Source organism: Carcharodon carcharias, chromosome 30 (assembly GCF_017639515.1).
Source record: "Carcharodon carcharias isolate sCarCar2 chromosome 30, sCarCar2.pri, whole genome shotgun sequence".
In the NCBI taxonomy this organism is placed as follows: Eukaryota; Metazoa; Chordata; class Chondrichthyes; order Lamniformes; family Lamnidae; genus Carcharodon; species Carcharodon carcharias.
In genome coordinates this window covers 25,523,399-25,543,250 of record NC_054496.1, presented here as the reverse complement: position 1 = coordinate 25,543,250, position 19,852 = coordinate 25,523,399, and the positions used below count along the sequence as shown (strand labels likewise).

Below are 19,852 nucleotides of genomic sequence, written 5' to 3'. Positions count from 1 at the left end.
CTTTTGGCCGGCTCGCTGGCATCTGCTACAGGGGTACCTGCCACGCTGGGGCCGGAACATTCCGGCTTCAGACTTCATCGCCCTGACAGGCAGAGGGGCACGTGGCGAGACATGATTCCTGCCTCGGCTCTGCCGGGGAACTGCTCCAACCCAATCAATGTCTGAGTGAAGAGTTCCTGACATGACTTAAGCAAGCACGGAGAGTAGTTACGGTAACTAGCATAGTTTCATTTAAAGGGAATCTAGACGAAACACACGGAGGAGAAAGGAATAGATTGGGGCGAGAGGATGAGGATGGAGAACCCTCGTGTGGATCAAACTCTAGTCGGACTGAAGAATCTGTTTCCTGTGCCGTAGCGTTCTGTGTAATTCATCAACTTCTCTGCTAAAAAGCCTTAAGGAATCAAGATAGCCCCAGATACTTAGCAAGCATTAAGAAAAAGCCAACCCTAGCATGTTTATAACAATTCAGACTTATGTACAACACATCCATCAGATGCTAGAGTTCAGCATAGGCTCCAAATGCTTCATATGTGTCACTTTTCTCCGCCAATCTCTCTTGTCAGACCACTTTGTGCCTTTTACCTCAAGCTCAGCTCACACAAAGGCAAAACCACATCAACCCAGAGCTTATTTAGGTACTGGATACAGGTCCAAGGCAAATGGAGTTAGGACACGGGTCAGCCGTGGTCTAATTGAACGGTGGAACAAGATTAAGGGGTTGAATGGCCTGCTCTCTTGTTCCTGCGATGCTCTTAACTGAAGCTGCTTTCATACCGGGGTGATTGCACCAGGGTCACAGGCCCCAATGCAAGGATCGCACGGGCAACCTCAAATTAAGCTGGCTGGCTTCACTCATGGCAATAGCTCTGCTTAAGTCCCATGCCCAGGGTTCATGGGTCTGTCAGATTGACTCTGAGGCCGTGCCCAGCTGGGGTCCAGGAGTTAATGCCAAAATCCCGAGGAGGGAGCATCTGTAATTTCTACACAAAATTTCCCCACATCTTCAACCCGGTTTCATTTAGGCTGGGTATTACCTGTCGGCTTGACTGCTCTATTAGCACAGTTAAATGTCCCAAGATGCTACATGCAGGCTAAAGGAACACAATGGCCACATGCAGAGAGAGAGAGAGAGAGTGACTGAAAGAGAGGGCCACAAACTGAGTTAAGGAGGTGAGTTTTAAGGATGGCGTCAATGGAGGAGAGGGAGGTGGAGGAGTGGATAGGTTTAGGGAGAGAATTTGGGGCCCAGGCAGCTGAAGGCATGGACACCAACGATCGGGTGAAGGGACAGGAGGGTCCGCAAGAAAGCAACGTCTGAGGAATCGCGAGCTATGTGAGGGTTGTAGGGCTGGAGGAGTTTACAGAGGTAGGGAGGGAACAGGCCAAGGAAGGGCTTAAGCACAAGGGCAGGAATTTTAAGTTGAAGGTATTGGGGACTGGGAGCCAGTGAAGGGGAGTGAGTAAGGGTGAGTAAGATTTGGTTGGGGGTTAGGATACAGGCAACAGAGTTTTGGATGAGCTGAAGTTTAGGAAAGGTGAAGGATTGGTAGGGTTGCAAACTGTAATTCATTGTATTCCTGGAGGTTTCAAATATACAAATTAGGAGCAGGAGGAGGCCATTCGGCCCCTCGAGCCTTTCATCACATGATTTACCCAACACTTTGGCCATTAATCGGCTAAGTTGTGATGCACTGCCTTCCTACATCAGTTGGAAAGCAAAAAAAGGACTCGGTACCCGATTGGATGATGCTTGACTGTCAACCAAACAGCAATGTTTTTTTTCCATTTTCAATATTTTTAACATCTGGAAAAGAGGAATGTTCAAAGAAAATTAAAAAAAAAACCCAGGGCAGGATTTTTACCTTGTTGGGCGGGTGTGGTGGGCGGACTCGGTGGGCGGGCCTGGGAACCACCCGCGATTGGGCCCCGACTGCGATTTCCCGCCAGTTGGCCGACTAACGGCCAATCAGCGTGAATCATGAACTGAAACGCTGAGTGCTGCCAGGGTGGGGGGGGGGGGGGTGTGTGTGAGAGGAGCATGAGCGGTAGGGTGTGCGCATGTGCGCGCTGAGGGAGGAGGGGTGCACTCAGTGAAAGCTCCCTGCGGACAGAGAGTTACCTCAGGGCGCTGAAGATTTCTAACATTAAAAATAAAGATTTTAAAATGAAGGTAAACACGTCCCCATGTGCGACCTCTTGTCACGTGGGCAGGGACAGGTTAAAAATGAGATTTTAAAAATGTTTATTTAATTTTTAGTTAACATCGGAAACCTCATCCAGCCTGTGGATGAGGTTTCCTCAAAAATCCAAAGGCCGCTTGGCCTTTTTGCCCGCCTGCCAACCGTAGGGTTGGATGGGCAGGGAAAAATTCACTTTAATTCATTTATTAATGGGCTTAACACCCCTCTTAATTGTCGCCAGGTGCGCTGCCGACTCCCGCGTGTGTCTGCTGACTGAAATATCGCACGAGTGCGCGATGAGGTCGGGACGCTTGCCCAATGTAATCCCGCGCCATCTCACACTCGTGGGTGTCAGGCACGTGCATGTATGCCAAGCTGGAAATCCATCCCCCAATCGTTTTGCATGTCATGATGATTTTGGCTCCAGGGCTGCACACAGGCAGTGTCCCGAAGACTGATCTCCAGTTCCTGCAGGCTCCATGCCAACCTTGGAGTGTTGGCAGCCCTAAGGATTGGTGACTGCCAGAACAGGCAGACGGGAGGTGACAAAGGCACAGGGAGAGCGGTTTCACGGCCAATGGGCTAAGATCGGTGGGGCAGATGGGGGAGGCGGGGAGGGAGTAAGCTGTTTTGGTGATGGAGAGGACGTGATGCTGGAAGCCCTGGGTCAGATGTAACAGGAACCCCCAAGGATGAAAACAGTCAGTTGACGCTCATAGCCAGTGAGGCGGGTGGAGTCGGCTGTGAGCGTTTGATTATGCTGCAGGGGCTAAAGTGAAGGCTCCTGGGGCTTCTGAATCTAAGGCTTATCCAAGTCTGGATGGGAACAGACTGACAACAGGGAACGGTCAGGAGAGCAGCAGAGGCCTAGACCTGTGATACTCCTAACACTCTGTCGGGCCCTTGTGTGACTCCTTACACTCTGCACCGTCTGCACCTTTCATGACACTTTATTGGTCCCACTGTGTTGTGCACCATTCGGTGTATGATACCCACATGGAGGGAGACCCCTTGTTTAGGAATTCTTATCCCGCCCAACATGTCAACTGTACCAGCGGCTGCTCATTGCTCCTCTGAGTCTGTGTGAATGGCCCTCCAGGAACCTGAAGACCTGCTTACGGTGCCTTGTACTACCTGGAGGTTCTCCTGCCTGGCTTTGGTGTGGAAAGCTGAGCCTTGGAATAGGTTTCTGCCAGTGGCTGGACAGAGTTCGGAGCCCTTATTAATGACTCACTCGTGGCTGTCGAAGGCAAGGATCATGAAGCATGTGGTTAGTTAATGACCTGGTGCCCAGTAATCATTAACTTCTCATCAGAAGGGCAGCCAGCCAGGCACCTACACATAATCCCTCAGAACACAAAGCTCAGACAACATCGCGTTACTCACAGGAGAATCTGTTTTATTGAAACAATCCCCCGAAGGATGTGTCAGAAACAGATTCACACACATTTCTGGATCCAGGTTCTAGGCTCTGGCATGCTGGGTGCTCACTAGGTCCAGATGTCACTGGGTCACATGTCCGGATGCCATGTTCGATGTCACTGGGTCACATGTTCGATGCCACTGGGTCACACGCTCAATGTCACTGGGTCATGTGTCCAGGTGTCATTGGGTCACATGTCTGATGTCACTGGGTCATGTGTCCAGGTGTCATTGGGTCACATGTTTGATGCCACTGGGTCACATGTCCGATGTCACTGGGTCATGTGTCCAGGTGTCATTGGGTCACATGTTTGATGCCACTGGGTCACATGTTCAGCGTCACTGGGTCATGTCTCCAGATGCCATTGGGCCATGTGTCTGGATGTCATATGTTTGGTGTCACTGGGTCACGTGTCTGGATTGTCATTCGGTCACATGTTCGGCATCACTGAGTCTCATGTCAAGGTGTCACTGGGTCATGTGATGGGCATCAATGGGTCACCTATTCGGTGTCACTGGATCATGCTTCTCTGGGTGCTGTTGATAGGGTTGTTTAGGTAAGTCCATTATATAACTGGTTTTGGAGATGCTGTGGGTGTAAATGGGAAGAAAGCAGAGTCAGGAGGGGTCTGGTTATTAATGATGACCATTGACCTGGATCCAGGTTTGTGCTGTAACTGATGTCTTAGCAGATGGAGAATGAGGAAGACAAGCTCGGAACTGAAAGCACTGGTGGTTTTCTTACCCTGGCAAATCCATACTATAGTAGCCATCACATATGGGGTAACTAGCAAGCATGAAAATTAACAAGGAGGGGAAAGGGGAGAAAGAGAGAGAGAGACAAAGAAGCACGAAAAGGTTAACTCACTCTGAACATGCAGCATGCAGCAGCTTAGACAGGAGTTTGTTCCTCAACATCCTCCCATCTCATTAATCCAGATTTCAAACAGAAAATTCCACATAACCTCAAACCATGTGGCAGCTCAGTTCCAGGTTTCAACAGTATGGAAAGAAATGCACAACACAAAGGCCTGCAGATAGGGGGAGCATGCAGACCCAGAGAGAGGGCATGGTCCGCAGGGGAGGGGTGGGGGTTGGGGGTAGGGGGGTGGTTGGGTGTGTGTCCCCAGGGGTAGGCTGTGGCCCCAAGGGGAGAGTGTGGCCCCAAAGGGAGGATGTGGCCCTACAAGGAGGAGAGACCACACGGGGAGGGTGTGGCCCCAAGGGGAGACTGTGGCCCCACAGGGAGGGTTTGGACATACGGTGAAAGGTGTGGGCTGAGGGGAGTGAGTGAGAGTGCAGGGGGAAGGGGAGGTCATAGGGAAGGCTGAGGGTCCTGGAGGAGTGTGTGGATCTGGCAGGGAGAGGATGTGGGCTCCTGGGAGAGGGTGTGAACCCTGGGGATGTGTGTGGGCCCATGGGAGGATCTGACCCCGTTTTGGAGGGGGGGGGGGGGTGTGTGGGGAAAGGTGTGGTCTGAGGGGAGTGAGAGTCCAGGGGGAGCATGAGGGCCCCAGGTTGGGAGGCTGGCGTGGTGGGACTTGGGGGAGGCCCAGTGTCCATGGAGAAGCTTAGGGGAAGGGTTCCAGTCCAGGGTTAAAGATCAGGCCTGGGGATTGGAGTTCTGGGGCACAGATCTGAGAATCTGGGGAGGAGCAGGTGATACATCTCCATCATCTGTATCTTGCGATGACCAGGAAGGTTAAAGGTGAACTGGAGGAACCTTGGTCTTCTATTGTCTAGGGTCTCCCTTATTTAAGGAGCAGAGTACAGGTTAAATGAGAAGGAGAAGGGGTCAGAGGTCAGGTGTAGATGATAAAGTCAGGATCGGGGGGCAAGCTCTCAGTCAATGCACAGGGATAGGGGTCTGTGTCAGAGAGGATCAAGGGCAGGGGCAGGGTGGGTCAGGATCAGGGGTAGGGGCAGGATCAGGGTCTGGGTCAAGATGGAGGCAGGGTCAGGTGCAGGATGGGGTCAGGGTCAGGTGCAGGATGGGGTCAGGGTCAAGTGCAGGGTCAGGGGCAGGATGAGGGCAGGCCCAAACACAACAGTGAGTTGCAAAATTAGCATAGAGCGATATAGGAGCTTGTAAATGATTAAATTAATCAATAAAACTAGTGGTGTTTTCATTCAGAATAAGAATGAAATCCTTGCCCATAAACTACAAGGTATGGATTTGAACAGCAATGTTTTATGGTCCATCAAACATGGGAGGAGACAAAACTCTGCAATCAGCCGGAATTTGGCATAAACACAATTGTATTGGGAAACTGGAGCCATAACCTGCTTTGTCTTGTTTTCCCTCTCTGGCGCTGGTCATCCCACATTACGTTCCTATAACCCCGGGCAGTAGGTGAATGCCCAGGGTTTCCCTTTACCTCATGAATGGAACAGCCAGAGGGGTACGGATGTATCTCTCAGCCCCGCCTCCTCACTCAGACTCCCCGAGATCCTGTTGCTTGTGTCGCTGGGTGGCGGGGGGGTGGGGGGTTGGGGGGCGTGGTTGGGTGGGGGGGGGGGTGTTGTTGCGGTGGCAGCAGGAGACAGATGTAGAAACAGAGGAAGAGCCATTCCCCATCCTGACCCCTTCCAGCCCTCTGGGCGAAAATTTCTCCTCAACCCCCTGCCCCCACCCCACCTCCCTAACCTTCCCACTGGTTGCTTTCAATCTATGCCCCCAATTTATTGACCCCTCAACTGAGGGCAACAGCTCCTTTCTTATCCACTCTCTCTATCTCTCTAGACCCCTCATAGTTTCATACGCCTCAAATCTCCCCTCAGTCTCCTGTGTTCCAGAGGAAACAACCCCAGCCCATTCAATCTTTCCTCATTGCTGGAATTCTTAATTCCTGGCAACATCCTCGTAAATTCCTCTTAGGTCAAACCCTAAGACTAAATATAGCAAATCACTAAGGCAATACAGGCATTGGGGTCGATGGGCTAGTTGCTTGATCTATATCATCCTTCTGTAACAACCTGTCTTCCTCCAACACAACATCGAAATCTTGGTCTTCGCCACCTGACAATGGGGTTGCCAACACTTGTTGGATGTATTCCTGGAGGTTTAGTCACATGACCTCCTGCCCCCAAACCGCCTGCCCCCACACTTCCGCCGTTGGTCACCTGACTTATCCACCTCCCCTGCGGTCAATGGGGGGCAAAATCCAGATTTCTGTTACCTATCTGGGCGATTTCTGATGCCAGCCAAGTAGCCAACTCCCGTATTTCAATAATTCTGGAACTCAAAAAATGAAAGTGTGCAAAGGGAATGCAAAAAAGGGGCAATTTTAAATGTCCTGTGATTTTTTTTTCCTGCCAGTTGTGGCTTGTATCAGTGTCCTGGAGTTGAATCTTCAATTCCTGGAGGCTCCAGGGCAATCCTGGAGTGTTGGCAACTCAGAGCTCCTTCCAAGTGTTGATCAGTCTTGAATTTATTTGCCTTTCACCAGTTGTAGCTCCTTCCCTTGCACTGAAATGATGGTTTAACTTGGAACGGTGCTCAGCGTCAACCAACTCTCTTGCGCCTTGATGTAAAACCCCTCTCATCCACCTGTGGCATTCCCAGACCTTTATATCTCACTCCCTCTGATACCAGGAAATGTTTTCCAGCTCCCCGGGGGCTTTTCCCTTGTAGCACTGTTGACCCAAAGCGAATGCGGCGCTCAAGGCGTGACCTGAGTCGTGCCCGAAACCATTGCGACAGGACAGCCAGGAGGAGACTGAACAATATTGCTCAGCTTTGCTTCGTCGGTTCTGCCTCCATGCATGGCTGCGCTCGCTGGGTGTTGGTGTCACTCTGCTTCCCCTCACGATGTAGTTTTGCTCGTTAAGTTTTTTTTCAGTTTACGGCACTTATCGCTGTTGGTTTCCATGTGCCACCCACTTCCCTGGCCCTTCCTGCAGCTCCCTGGCTGCCTCATGGTGCCCAGCTGCTTAGCGTCACTGGCCCTTGTACTCCTGAGCCCTACTCGCGTGCGCACGTTCGACACTGAAGGGAACACACGTCCATGTTCAGCTTCTCCCTTCCAACTGACCAGCGTATTTATAAACCTGTCTGTCACCCTCTTGCTCCATGAAACCTACCTGTCTTGCCATCATTCAACTCAACGTCAGAACGCTCAGCTCCCCCTACATGAGCTGACGTTATCGACTGCTCCCTTCCACCAAACACTGACCTCGCCCCCTCCCTTTCCGAACCACCATGATAACCCAAATGTTCCCGACTTTATAGCAGTGGTAGGGACAGAGGCTCTTCATTCTTTCACGGGATGTGGGCGTCGCTGGCGAGGCCAGCATTTGTTGCCCATCCCTAATTGCCCTTGAGCTGAGTGGCTTGCTCGGCCATTTCAGAGGGCAGTTAAGAGTCAACCACATTGCTGTGGGTCTGGAGTCAAATGTAGGCCAAACCAGGTAAGGATGGCATATTTCCTTCCCTAAAGGGGCATTAGTGAACCAGATGGGTTTTTACAACAACTGATGATAGTTTTACCCTCACTATTACTGAGACGAGCTGTTAATTGCAGATTTTATAAATTGCCGTGGTAGGATTTGAACCATGTTCCCAAAGCTTTAGTCTGGGACTCTGGACGATTAGCCCAATAATATTATGACAACATCACCGTCTCCCCCAAATATATAAAGGTGATAGTATGAGCCAATAATGTTGTTTAAAAAAAGCTATGGGATCCTTGACCTATATAAACAGCAGAGAAGAGCATGGAAGTTATGCCAAATCTTGGGGACAGTCTAGAAGCTAGGATTATTCTCATTAGAGTACAGAAGGTTAAGGGGGATTAAATAGAGATGTTCACAATTACGTTAAATTTTGATAGAGTAAATAAGGTGAAGCAGGTTCCAGTGGCAGAAGGGCCGGTAACCAAAGGACACAGATTTGAGATAATTGGCAAAAGAATCAGAGGAGGTGAGGGGATTTTTTTAAAAAACATTGTAAGCTTCTGTGATTTGTAAATACACTGCCCGAAAAGATGGCGGAATTGGATAAATAATTTGAAGAAGAGATTTTGCAAGGTTACAGGGAAAGAGCAGGATAGCTCTTGGAAGGGTTGGAACAGGCATGGTGGGCCAAATGGCCTCCTTTTGTGCTGTGTAATGTAAACATCACCTAGCTATTCTTCACAAAGCCCTCTCTATCCTCTCCAACGCCTACCCACATCTAGTCTAGCCTGACCTTTCTCTATGTTGTCATTTCTAAAGCCCTCTGTTCAAAATGCCCTCAACATTGAACCAACTCACAACATCCCGTGAAGGCCCAGGCCAAAATCACCAATACTGCCCTCCGCCTAAGTGAACCCCTCCCACCAACTCTCCTTATCTTTCTCTGACCACTGCAGCATTTTATATGGTAAATCATTAGTTGATTCTCCTCCATCACCTCTCTCCTGTTGTCCAGCTCTGGAGAATTACGCTTGTTTGCTTCCTTCTCTGTAGGCATATGTCTGTTGACATAGTAGGAAGACACACGTCCTCCTGGAGAGAGGCAAGTTTGGGTAGGATGGGGTAGCACGGAGGGGGAGGGGGTGTGGGGAATGGGGGTGGGGGTGCTGGAGTGGGTTGGGGGATCTGGAGGGGACAGGGGTTGGCCTGCTCATGCGCCCAGGGGGCCAGTTACGGAAGGAGCTCCCATCCTCCCCCGCCGCTTCCACCAGCCCATACAGCAAAAGTTGCCAGGCTGGCCTCTCCTTCTGGGAATTAATTGCCCACTTAAATGCCTCAATTGGCCCGCAAGACGGGCAGGCTGCCAGATGCCCACCCCACTGCTGGGTATGATTGTGGCAATGGAAGACTGCCCATTGGATTTAACGTGTCCTTCTCCCACATCGTCGGCTGGGCAGCGTTAAACCCAGCCCTTTAATGCAGTACAGAGGGAATGCTGTAATATCGGAGGTGCAGTCTTTCAATTAAGGTCCTAAACCCTGGCCCCTCCCAGGCCAGATGCAAAAGATCCCATGACATTGTATGAAGAAGAGTGGAGGCGTTCTCCCGATGTCCTGGCCAATATTTATCCCTCAACAAACATCACCAATCATTTATCGCATTCTTACATGGTAACAGTGACTGTACTGAGGAGTGTCCTGAAGCCATGAGGGACACTAAAGAAAGCAAGTTCGAAATCTTGTCTCACCAATTGTCCTCAACCTCAGTGACTGTTCCAATATCTCTCTGTGGTAGAGTCTAATCTTGACATTCAATAGCATTACCATCGCTGAATCCCTCACTATCAACATCCTGGGGGTTATCATTGACCAGAAACTGAACTGGACTAGCCATATAAACACTGTGGCTACAAGAGCAGGTTAGAGGCTAGGAATTCTGTGGTGAGTAACTCACCCCCTGACTCCCCAAAGCCTGTCCACAAGGCACAAGTCAGGAGTGTGGTGGAATATTCTCCACTTGCCTGGATGAGTGCAGCTCTAACAACACACAAGAAGCTCAACACCATACAGGACAAAGCAGCCTGTTTGATTGGCACCCCATCTGCAAACATTCACTACCTCCTTCACCGATGCACAGTGGCAGCAGTGTGTACCATCAATAAGATGCACTGCAGGAACTCAACAAGCCTCCTTAGACAGCACCTTCCAAATCCCTGACCTTGACCACCTAGAAGGACAATGGCAGCAGATGCATGGGAACACCATCACCACACACCATCCAGATTTGGAACTATATCACAGTCTCTTCACTGTTACTGGGGCAAAATGCTGTAACTCCCTATCTGTGGGTCTTCCTACACCACATGGACTGTGGCAGTTTAAGAAGGGTAGCTCACCATCACCATCTCAGGGCAATTAGAGACGGGCATTAAGTACTCACCTTGCCAATGATGCCCATATTCTGAGTATGAATTTTAAAAACCCTATCACCATCTGTCTAAAGGTAATTTCCACTTTTTGCGATCATCCTAAACTCGTACTGTTTTAAATTTCAAAATGAATATGAGGGCAAGTGACCAACAACTTGGTCAAGATGTAGTTTTTAGGGGGATTTTTAAAAGGAGTGAAGAGAGGGAGAAAGGGAGAGGGAGAGCAAGAGAGAGATTGAGGGAGAGGGAGAGAGAGAGAGAGAGGGAGAGAGAGAGAGAGACAGAGAGAGAGAGATTGAGAAAGGGAGAGAGAGACAGAGAGATTGAGAGAGAGGGAGAGAGAGAGACAGACAGAGGCAGAGAGAGAGGGAGAGAGAGAAAGAGACAGAGACAGATAGCGAGAGAGACAGAGAGAGGGACAGCTTTAGGGAGGGAGTTCCAGAGCTGAAGGTGAAGTGATGGAAAATGGAGGCAAGAATTAGGGGCGCACAAATATCCCAGAGGATTGTAGGGCTGGAAGAGATTAGCAAGATAGGGAGGGAAGAGGCCATGGAGAAATTTGTATGCAAGAATGGGAATTTTAAAATCAGGGCATGTAATTCCAGTGACCAGGACAGAGGGTGAGTGGAAAATGCCTCAGAGATACCCGAAGGCAGTGTTTGCTTCTGGGGAAGGCTGGTGAAAACATGGGCACTTCAGTCATGAAAGGAGGCGAATGAGAAGAATTCCTGCAGGAATCTCTTCACCAGGAGTTAGGTATATGAGGAGGGGAGGCTGGGTTCAGATCATTTGGCATTCTGTTTTTCCCAAAATTATTATAAAGCTGCTGTTGGTCTGTATGGCGAGGATCCCCGGGCCCACAACAGCCATGATGCTGTTCTTGTGAGCGGAACGTGACATATGGCAGGCTGTATGCTGGCCGAGAGTGACAAATCTCTCTCGGTCCTGGAGCCAAAGTGGCATTGACAGGCGGAGTAAACCAGGAGTGATTCAGGTTCGGCCAGTTTGCTCAGGACGCTGTCACTGTTGGGCGCAGAGGCTGAGCTAGAGAAGCGAGCGAGGAGCAGGGGGGTGCCTCTGTCCCAGCCTCGGGCAGTGCCCGGTATCGGAGGCTGAGGATCGGCTCCGAGCTGTGACCAGGGCCCCGTCCTCAAAGTCAACAGACGTCCTGATGTCTAAATGCGGCAGAATCTAGAAGTTAGAAGCAGGGAATGTTGGAAATACTCAGGAGGTCAGGCAGCATCGGTGGAGAGAGGAAAACAGAGTTAATGTTTCAAGGTCGGTGACCTTATATCCGCACGGGGCAAAGTTAGAGATATGACATGTCTTAAGCAGGGGCAGGGGCAGGGGGGATGAACGAAAGAATTATTTGACAAAATGGATGACGGTGAAGGCAAAAGGGCACGGGTGGTGGGACAAGTGGAGAAACAAAACATTTTTGATCTTTTGCCGTTTAATCTCTTCCGCCTTTCACCCTGTCACTAACCTTCCCTTTCATTTTATCCTCCTCTCCCTGCTTTTCCCGCCTCTCAACTTGCCTGAGGCCTGTTTCGGCTCTTCGCTTTTCCCCAGTTCCGACGGGGTTGGGGAGGGGGTGGGGATGGCGGACTCGAAACGTTAACTCTGTCTCTCTGTCGCCGGGACCTGCTGAGTATTTCCAGCACTTGCTGATTTTAATTGGGGAACTCGGGGGGGGGGGGGGGGGGGGGGGGGGGGGAGGTGGGGGTGGTGGTGGTCAGGGGGTTCGGGGGTGGCGGGGGGGGGGGGGGCTGACATATGTGGACTGGCGCAGGCTTGCAGTTGGCGTGGGTCTCGTGTGCTCCCATCAAGCTCCTTCAGGAAGATTTATTCGACCCTCTCTGTGTTGTCCCGCTACCTGTGCTGTGCTGAGTGCCCCACCCTGCACCCACACCCCACACACACACACACGCACGCGGCCGCCTTGCAGTCCAGTCCGCTGGAGCGACTGGAACACGAGTGACCGAAGACTTGCATTTATATAGCACCTTTCATGACCGCAGCGTTTATTTGCAGCCAAGTGACACACCCTTGAAATGCAGTCGCTGATTGGATGTCGGAATCGCAGCCGCCAATTGATGCACAGCAAGCTCCCCACAAACAGCAGTGATGAAACGGTCCATCTTAGTCACTTGGGAGGTAAATAGCAGCCGGGAGAGCCTGGCTCTCCTGTGAACTAATGAGCACTCCCTCAGCAGCAGAGGGAGTGCCGCCCTAGAATTTATACTCAAGCCTCCAGGGCAGGAATTGAACCCAGCTACTTTCTGGCTCAGAGGCAAGAGTGCCTAGCAGCACTTGTAAAACAGTGCTGAGCTCCAGCAATCGAACAAGACAAAAGACCAGCTCCATTTCATCACAGTTAGAAAGAACATTCTTCATTTCTGGCCAGACAGACTGCAGGGGGAGGGAGAGCTGCCCAAGTGTTGGTTGAGGGGGTGGGGGGGGGGGGAACTTCCACAGTTTGGAAGACCTGAGCTTAGGGTTGATGGTGGTGTGCCAAATTCAACACAGCGGGGGAGGAAGAGCATATTAAATGGAATATTTGCAGCCAAAGAACTCGATTGTTTGTAAAACAGACAAGTAAATATGGGAAAGTATGAAGTGTTTGCCATTTTTCATAGCCTGTCGCCACCATCTAGTGGGCGATGTCAAGTATTGCAGTGCAGTGCCTCAGGAGAGTCGGCATATCTGACCTCAATACATTGCTCACAACCTGAGGACCCAGCATGAGTCAAACTACAGCATACTTTTGAAATGAGGACAGAGGGCTTCCTTGCGTAGTTTTGTGAGGTTGCTTAAAAAGTTCAATGCAATTGGCAAATGACACTGTGTAGGTCCGGTCACAAATGAAACATGTCCTTCAGCACCCGATTTCTGCCAATCGCTGCAATGGTGCCAGGGAGTTGGGTTTTAAAGTCCTGTTGCAGCAAACTGCTCTGTTGTTTAACCATGGTCATATATAGTGTTGAATTATCCCATCACACTGCCACACTGCTCCACTCATCTACATGGTGCATTACAGGAACTCAGCAAAGATCCTTTGACAGCACCTTCCAAACCCACGACCTCTACCATCTAGAAGGGCAAGGGCAGCAGACACATGGGAACACCACCACCTAGGAGTTCCCCTCCAAGCCACTCGCCATCCTGACTTGTAACTAAATCGCCGTTCCTTCACTGTCGCTGAGTGAAAATCCTGGAACTCCTTTCCTAGCAGCACTGTGGGTGTAGCTACACCACATGGACTGCAGCGGTTCAAGAAGGCAGCTCACCAACACATTCTCAAGGGTAATTAGGGATGGGCAATAAATGCTGGCCCAGCCAGCGACGCCTACATCCCATGAAAGAATGTAAAAGAGTGGCAGACCACAATGACACGCCAAGCCAATGTAACACTACACTACCCTGACAGCACAAGATGTCCGATGTCAAACTAGCCCAATGCATTCCAAATATTTCACGCCTTTATAACCCACCCTTCTGTTACTTTACCAGTATGGTGATGTCAATGGGATAGGTTAGAAGGAGCATCTTAAGGGAAGAGAATGAGGTGATTGGATTGGTTTAGGGAGGGAGTTCCAGAGTTTAGGGACTAGACGAGGAAAAGCTGTTCAAACAGAGACACAGAAGCGGGAAATAAAGTGGCTGCACTCCAGTGAAATGTTCACTGCAAACTCGTTTCTAAAAATTCATTCATGGGATGTGGGTGTCGCTAGCAAGGCCAGCATTTGTTGCCCATCCCTAATTGCCCTTGAACTGAGTGGCTTACCAGGCCATTTCAGAGGGCAGTTAAGAGTCAACCACATTGCTGTGGGTCTGGAGTCACATGTAGGCCAGTCCAGGTAAGGACAGCAGATTTCCTTCCCTAAAGGACATTAGTGAACCTGATGGTATTTTACAACAATCAACGATGGTTTCATGGTCATCATCAGACTTCTAATTCCAGATTTTTATTAAACTCAAAATTCCACCATCTGCTGTGGTGCGATTTGAACCCAGGCCCCCAGAGCATTACCCTGGGTCTCTAGGTTACCAGTACAAGTGACGATATCTCTATGCCACCGCCTCATAGCGAGAAGGAACAGGTGAATATTGCAGGTGGTGCTATATAGGCTGGTAGAGGCTATGGTGGTACGCAGGCTGGGGGTGGCATACACGAGGTGTACCTTTGACCACTGACCACAGGACTTCTTCACTGGAGTCACCAGTCAAGGGACCAGCGGTAGGCTGGGTCACCTAGCAACCAGCTGTGAAGTGCCCCGGCTCCTTGATATAATGTTGGATGTTGGCACACACTGAAGGCCTGAGGTCCAACACCACTGGCATATTAATTGAGCTGAAGTATTTCTCATTAACTTACAAATAACGAGTGCAGGGTCGGACCTGGTGCCTGATACAAGCGCAGAGTGTATCACGCTATACACACACTCCCCGCCCCCAACATGAAAACCAAGCGATCTGCACAGGTAGCGGAAAAAAAACCCCCATGCGGGTGTTGTAAGGGGACCTTGTGTGTCATGAAGGAGGGCCTTGCGTGTTAGAGTGGCCTCCGCTCCAGTGCTGATGTGTCCGTTGGCTGAAGTGCCCAAAGGGTTTGGTACGTCGTTGGGACCAAATGGATGTGGTAAATGTGGTGGCCAGGCTGGGCGACACAGAGGCTTTCATAGAAACCAGGAGCAGGAGTAGGCCATTCGGCCCTTTCCACAGCCACAGGAGGAGGCGCGGTACCCGTGTTAGGCCCCCCTGCTGTAGCTCAAGCTCTGGCAGACAGCGCAACACCCTCGGAAGCGGGAGGTGGCATGTCAGGCATGTCGAAATAAATGTGCCTGGGCTGGGGAAGGGAGTTTCTTGGCCAACTACCTGGTGGCCCAGAGTGGAATCCCATCTTCCTTCCTGCCCACCCCCCTGGTGTGAACCCTTCCCATCCAAGGATGAGGACTGGCAGGTTTGACTGGGGATCGGTGAGAGAGGTGGGTAGCAGCTGAAAGTGGGGTTCAGGAGACCCGGGCAGAGGAGACCCGTAGCTCAGACACGCAGCGGCAGACACCAGGTACAACCAACGCAGGAGCAGAAATGTGGGAAAAACTGATAAGAAAGGGCAGCAAGAAAGAGAGAAAGAAACCAGCCCTGGACATTCATCAATGAACAGCACAAGAGACCAAAAAGTGCCCAATTTAAGCAGGCGGACAAAGGGGCTTTTTAAATTCTTTCTTGGGGATGTGGGCATCTCTGGCTCGGCCAGCATTTGTTGCCCATCCCTAATTGCCCCTGAGAAGGTGGTGGTGAGCCGCTGCGGTCCATCCGGTAAAGGGTCAGACGGGGCCAGGAACACAGGAGGCGGGGTGGGGGGAGGTGGGGGGAGGTTGGCGGTGGGGGGGGAATCCCTCCCAAGGACTGAGCTTAGACACAGGCCGGTGTGCACACTGAGCCGGGGCTTCAGAAGGAAGCTCGAGGCTGGGCCCACGGTGGAGTTAGGGGCCTGGCACTGAGGCCTCTTGGTAGGCCGGCGCGATCTCGCCCATACCCCCCCCCTCCCCCCCCCCCCATGCACGTCCTGCACGGGGTCGGCTCTGAATCGCCAGAACGCTGGCCAAGAGCCCTGTGTTGTCCCCACCCCCATCCCATAGCAGAATGAGGTTTCCCAGGCCTGAAGGTGACAGGGCCCGTGATCGGTTGGGTGAGGGGGGGGGGACGTTGTTGGTGGGGAGGGTGGGGGAGGAGCTGACTAGCGAACATCGAACCTCTGCGACACTCTGTACTCCTGGAGTTCCCGTTTGATTTCTTCCTGAGAAGAGCCAGCTGTTTCTTCAACTTTCCGGGGGGTGCAGCCTTTGGTCGCCCCCTTCATTAATGAGGCTTTATCCCCTCGTCCAGTAACCGGCTTTCTACCTTTCACAATCTAACAAAAACCCTTCAGCAGCCAATGAAATCCCCCTCCATATTGTCTCAGGCAATTAAATCATCGCTGATCTGCATCCCCCCTGTCCAGGAACCAATAAAATCCCTCGACCTGTTCCTCCAATCAAGCGGACAGTAAAATGGAACCATCTCTCAAGTGGCCAATGAAACCCCTCAACTTTCCTATAGCCTGATTCCAATCAAACTCTCCCTTTATCCAGTACTCAGTGACTCTGATCTTCCCTCCCCTTGTCTTCCCTTCCTGCCCTGGATCTCCTTCCCACCTCTAAGTCTCTATCCTTCCTGACCTCCTTCACCCCCCCACCCCCCCCCCCCCCATCCACCCCCTCGGCCTCCGTCCCACACCATCCACCCAACCCCTCCCCCAACCCCAGCCATCCTTCTCGCTTTCCCTCTCCCTGTTCTCCCTCCCCTCCCTTCTCCCTCCTCCTTTGCCCCCCCCCCCCCCCCCCCCCCCCCCACCCACCATCCTGCCCATCTACCCCCTGTCCTCACTGGCCAGGAAATCACGTACTTGATGTTCTCCAGCCGGCTGGAGTCTGGCTTCAGGGAGCTGTTGCTTCGTACCATCTTGTGCAGGGTGATCATCAGAAACACCAGGTTCACCTGCCAGGGAGGAGGAGAATAGAGAGTGTCACACACGGGAAAACCCTTCATAGGCAGAGTAGTGAGGTAACAGAGCAGGACGATTAATGTCTTTGACATTTTACTGGGACCACACACACAGACACACAGACACAGACACATACACAGACACGCACTGCAAAAAAACCCCCAGGACACCTCAGCCCAGAGCGACAGAAACAAAAAAAAAAACTTGCGGGACCCTGAATCAAACTTTGCTCTATTCAGTGAACAAGATAGCAACTTTAAATCAAAATAAAAATCACCTCACCAAATCTTTCACACTTCACTCCTGGCTTCCTCTTTAACCCTCTCGCCTCCGGGTCAGGAGGCTGCGGGTTCAAATCCCACTCTGCGGAGCCTTGAGCATTAAACCGAGGCTGACACTCACAGTGGAGTGCTGAGGGAGTGCTACATGGTCAGAGGTGCTGTCTCTTGGATGGGATGTTGAACCCACAGGACCTGCCTGCCTGTCCAGGTGAATGAGAAACATCCCATGGCTCTATCTGAAGCAGAACAGGTCAATATTCCTCACTTCACCAAGAACAGGTGGATGAGGGCTTCGCTGGCTGGGCCAGCAGTTATTGCCCATCCCTAAATGCCCTTGAGAAGGTGGTGATGAGCTGCCTTCTTGAACCACTGCAGTCCATGTGGTGTAGGTACACCCACAGTGCTGTTAGGGAGGGAGTTCCAGCATTTTGACCCAGTGACAGTAAAGGAACGGTGATATATTTCCAAGTCAGGATGGTGGGTGACTTGGAGGGGAAGTTCCAGCTGGTGGTGTTCCCCTTTATGTGCTGCCCTTGTCCTTCTAGGTGGTAGAGGTCACAGGTTTGGAAGGTGCTGTTGAAGGAGCCTTGGTGAGTTCCTACGTTGCATCTCGTAGAAGGTACACACTGCTGCTACTGTGTCGGTGGTGGAGGGAGTGAATGTTTAAGATGGTGGATAGGGTGTCAGTCAAGAAATATTCAGAAAAGCACACAGACGTATACACACACACAAACCCCTCCTCACTCACACATGCACTCTCACACGTACACACTCTCTCTCACCCACATATACACACTCACACACACTCCAAGAAATCCTCCTCCACAGTATTATTGCTAGTTTGGTTTGTCCAATCGATATGTACATTAAAGTCACCCATGATTACAGTTATGCCCTTATTGCATGTGTCCCTAATTTCCTGTTTAATGCCTTCCCTTACATCTCTGTTACTGTTTGGGGGCCAATAGACAACCCCCACCAATGTTTTCTGCCCCTTGGTGTTTCTTACATCCTTCCAAACAGATTCCACATCATGATTTTCCAAGACAATATCCTTCCTCACTATTGCATTGATTTCCTCCTTTACTAACAATGCTACCGCACTTCCTTTCCCTATTTGTCTGTCCTTCCTAAATATTGAATATCCCCCCCAGATGTTCAGTTCCCATCCTTGGTCACCCTGCAGCCATGTCTCCGTAATTACATTTATATCATAGCTGTTTATATCTAATTGTGCTGTTAATTCATTCACCTTATTGTGAATGCTCCATGCATTAAGATACAATGCCTTTAGACTTGTCTTTTTAACCTTGTTAGTCATCTCAGCTTTATTTTTCACTATGAGCCCATTTGTTTTCCTCCCTTGTTTTTTTCTGCCTCCCACTTTTGCTTCTTACTTTTCTGTCTTTTGTTTCTTTTCCTTGTTTCTCCCTCCTCTGTCTCCCTGCTCAGGTTTCCATCCCTCTCCCATTCTAGTTTAAACCCTCCCTGACCGCATTTGCAAACATCTGCCCCGAAGACATCAGTCCCGATCCTGCCCAGGTGTAACCTGTCCTGTTTGTACAAGTCCTACCTTCCCCAGAAATGGTCCCAGTGTCCCAGGAATCTGAATCCCTCCCCCCTACACCATTTCTTCAGCCGCGTATTCATCTGATATATCCTGTTATTTCCACTCTCGCGAGCACATGGTACTGGTAGTAATCCTGAGATTACCTTTGAGATCCTGCTTTTTAATTTACGTCCTAACTCCCTATATTCAGCTTGTAGGACCTCATCCCTTTTTTTTAACCTATGTCTTTCCCTATACACACACACATTCTCTCTCTCACTCTCTTTCTCACACATACAATATCTCTCTCTCACACGCACGCAAAACACACACACAAACACTCTCATACATACGCACACACAAGCACACACACTCTCATACACACACACAAACACACACAAATACACATTCATTCACACATACGCAAACACAAACAAACACAAACACATAAACACCCACATAAGCAAACACTCTCATAGACACACATTCTCTCTCTCATACACACACACACACACACACACACACATGCCACAAGGTAGCGTAATTTGCACGTACCATAATAACAAAGGACACGGGTCCAATGAAACTCCAGATAAAGTAGTTGTCCACTCGAAGCCAGCATCTGTGTGTACGGGGAAGGGAGAGAGTGGGGAGGGAGGTGGAAAATAGGGGAGTTGAGGTAAACAAATAAAACAAGGCAAGGTAAATAAATGGATGTTGGGAAGAAAAAAGTCAGTGGGGATGATAAATGGAGGAAGAGAGCAGAGAGAAAGCATTAGCTCAGTGTGTTAGACGGAGTGAAACAACATTGTTGATAAATGTACTGCAGTCAGCTTCATTCACTGCCCTAGCACTGATGATAGATATCCTGCCTTAAATATCAACTCTGACAGGGCACAGAGCCATTTATCAATGAAACAGAACATGAAGCTCAACATTGTTTGCAATGGGCTTTTCCGGGAGTTGGGATTGTTGGGGAGGGGAGGGGAGGGAGGGGGCCATTTTCAGCATTAGGTTTTACTCAATCCAGAAGGCCGATGAATC

General features: G+C 50.5%; 1 protein-coding gene across 1 annotated transcript in view; it reads right to left on the bottom strand.

The window, feature by feature from the left end:
• Positions 1–19,852, bottom strand: part of LOC121271227 (adhesion G protein-coupled receptor L1-like) — a 1,693,562-nt gene that overhangs the window by 35,732 nt on the left and 1,637,978 nt on the right. Inside the window, exons 16-19 of the mRNA XM_041177054.1 lie at positions 19,364–19,430; positions 16,880–16,971; positions 12,093–12,095; positions 4,351–4,392 (exon numbers count right to left, since the gene is read on the bottom strand). Coding sequence (XP_041032988.1) covers positions 4,351–4,392; positions 12,093–12,095; positions 16,880–16,971; positions 19,364–19,430 — 204 coding nt within the window. The remainder of the gene's footprint in view (positions 1–4,350; positions 4,393–12,092; positions 12,096–16,879; positions 16,972–19,363; positions 19,431–19,852) is intronic.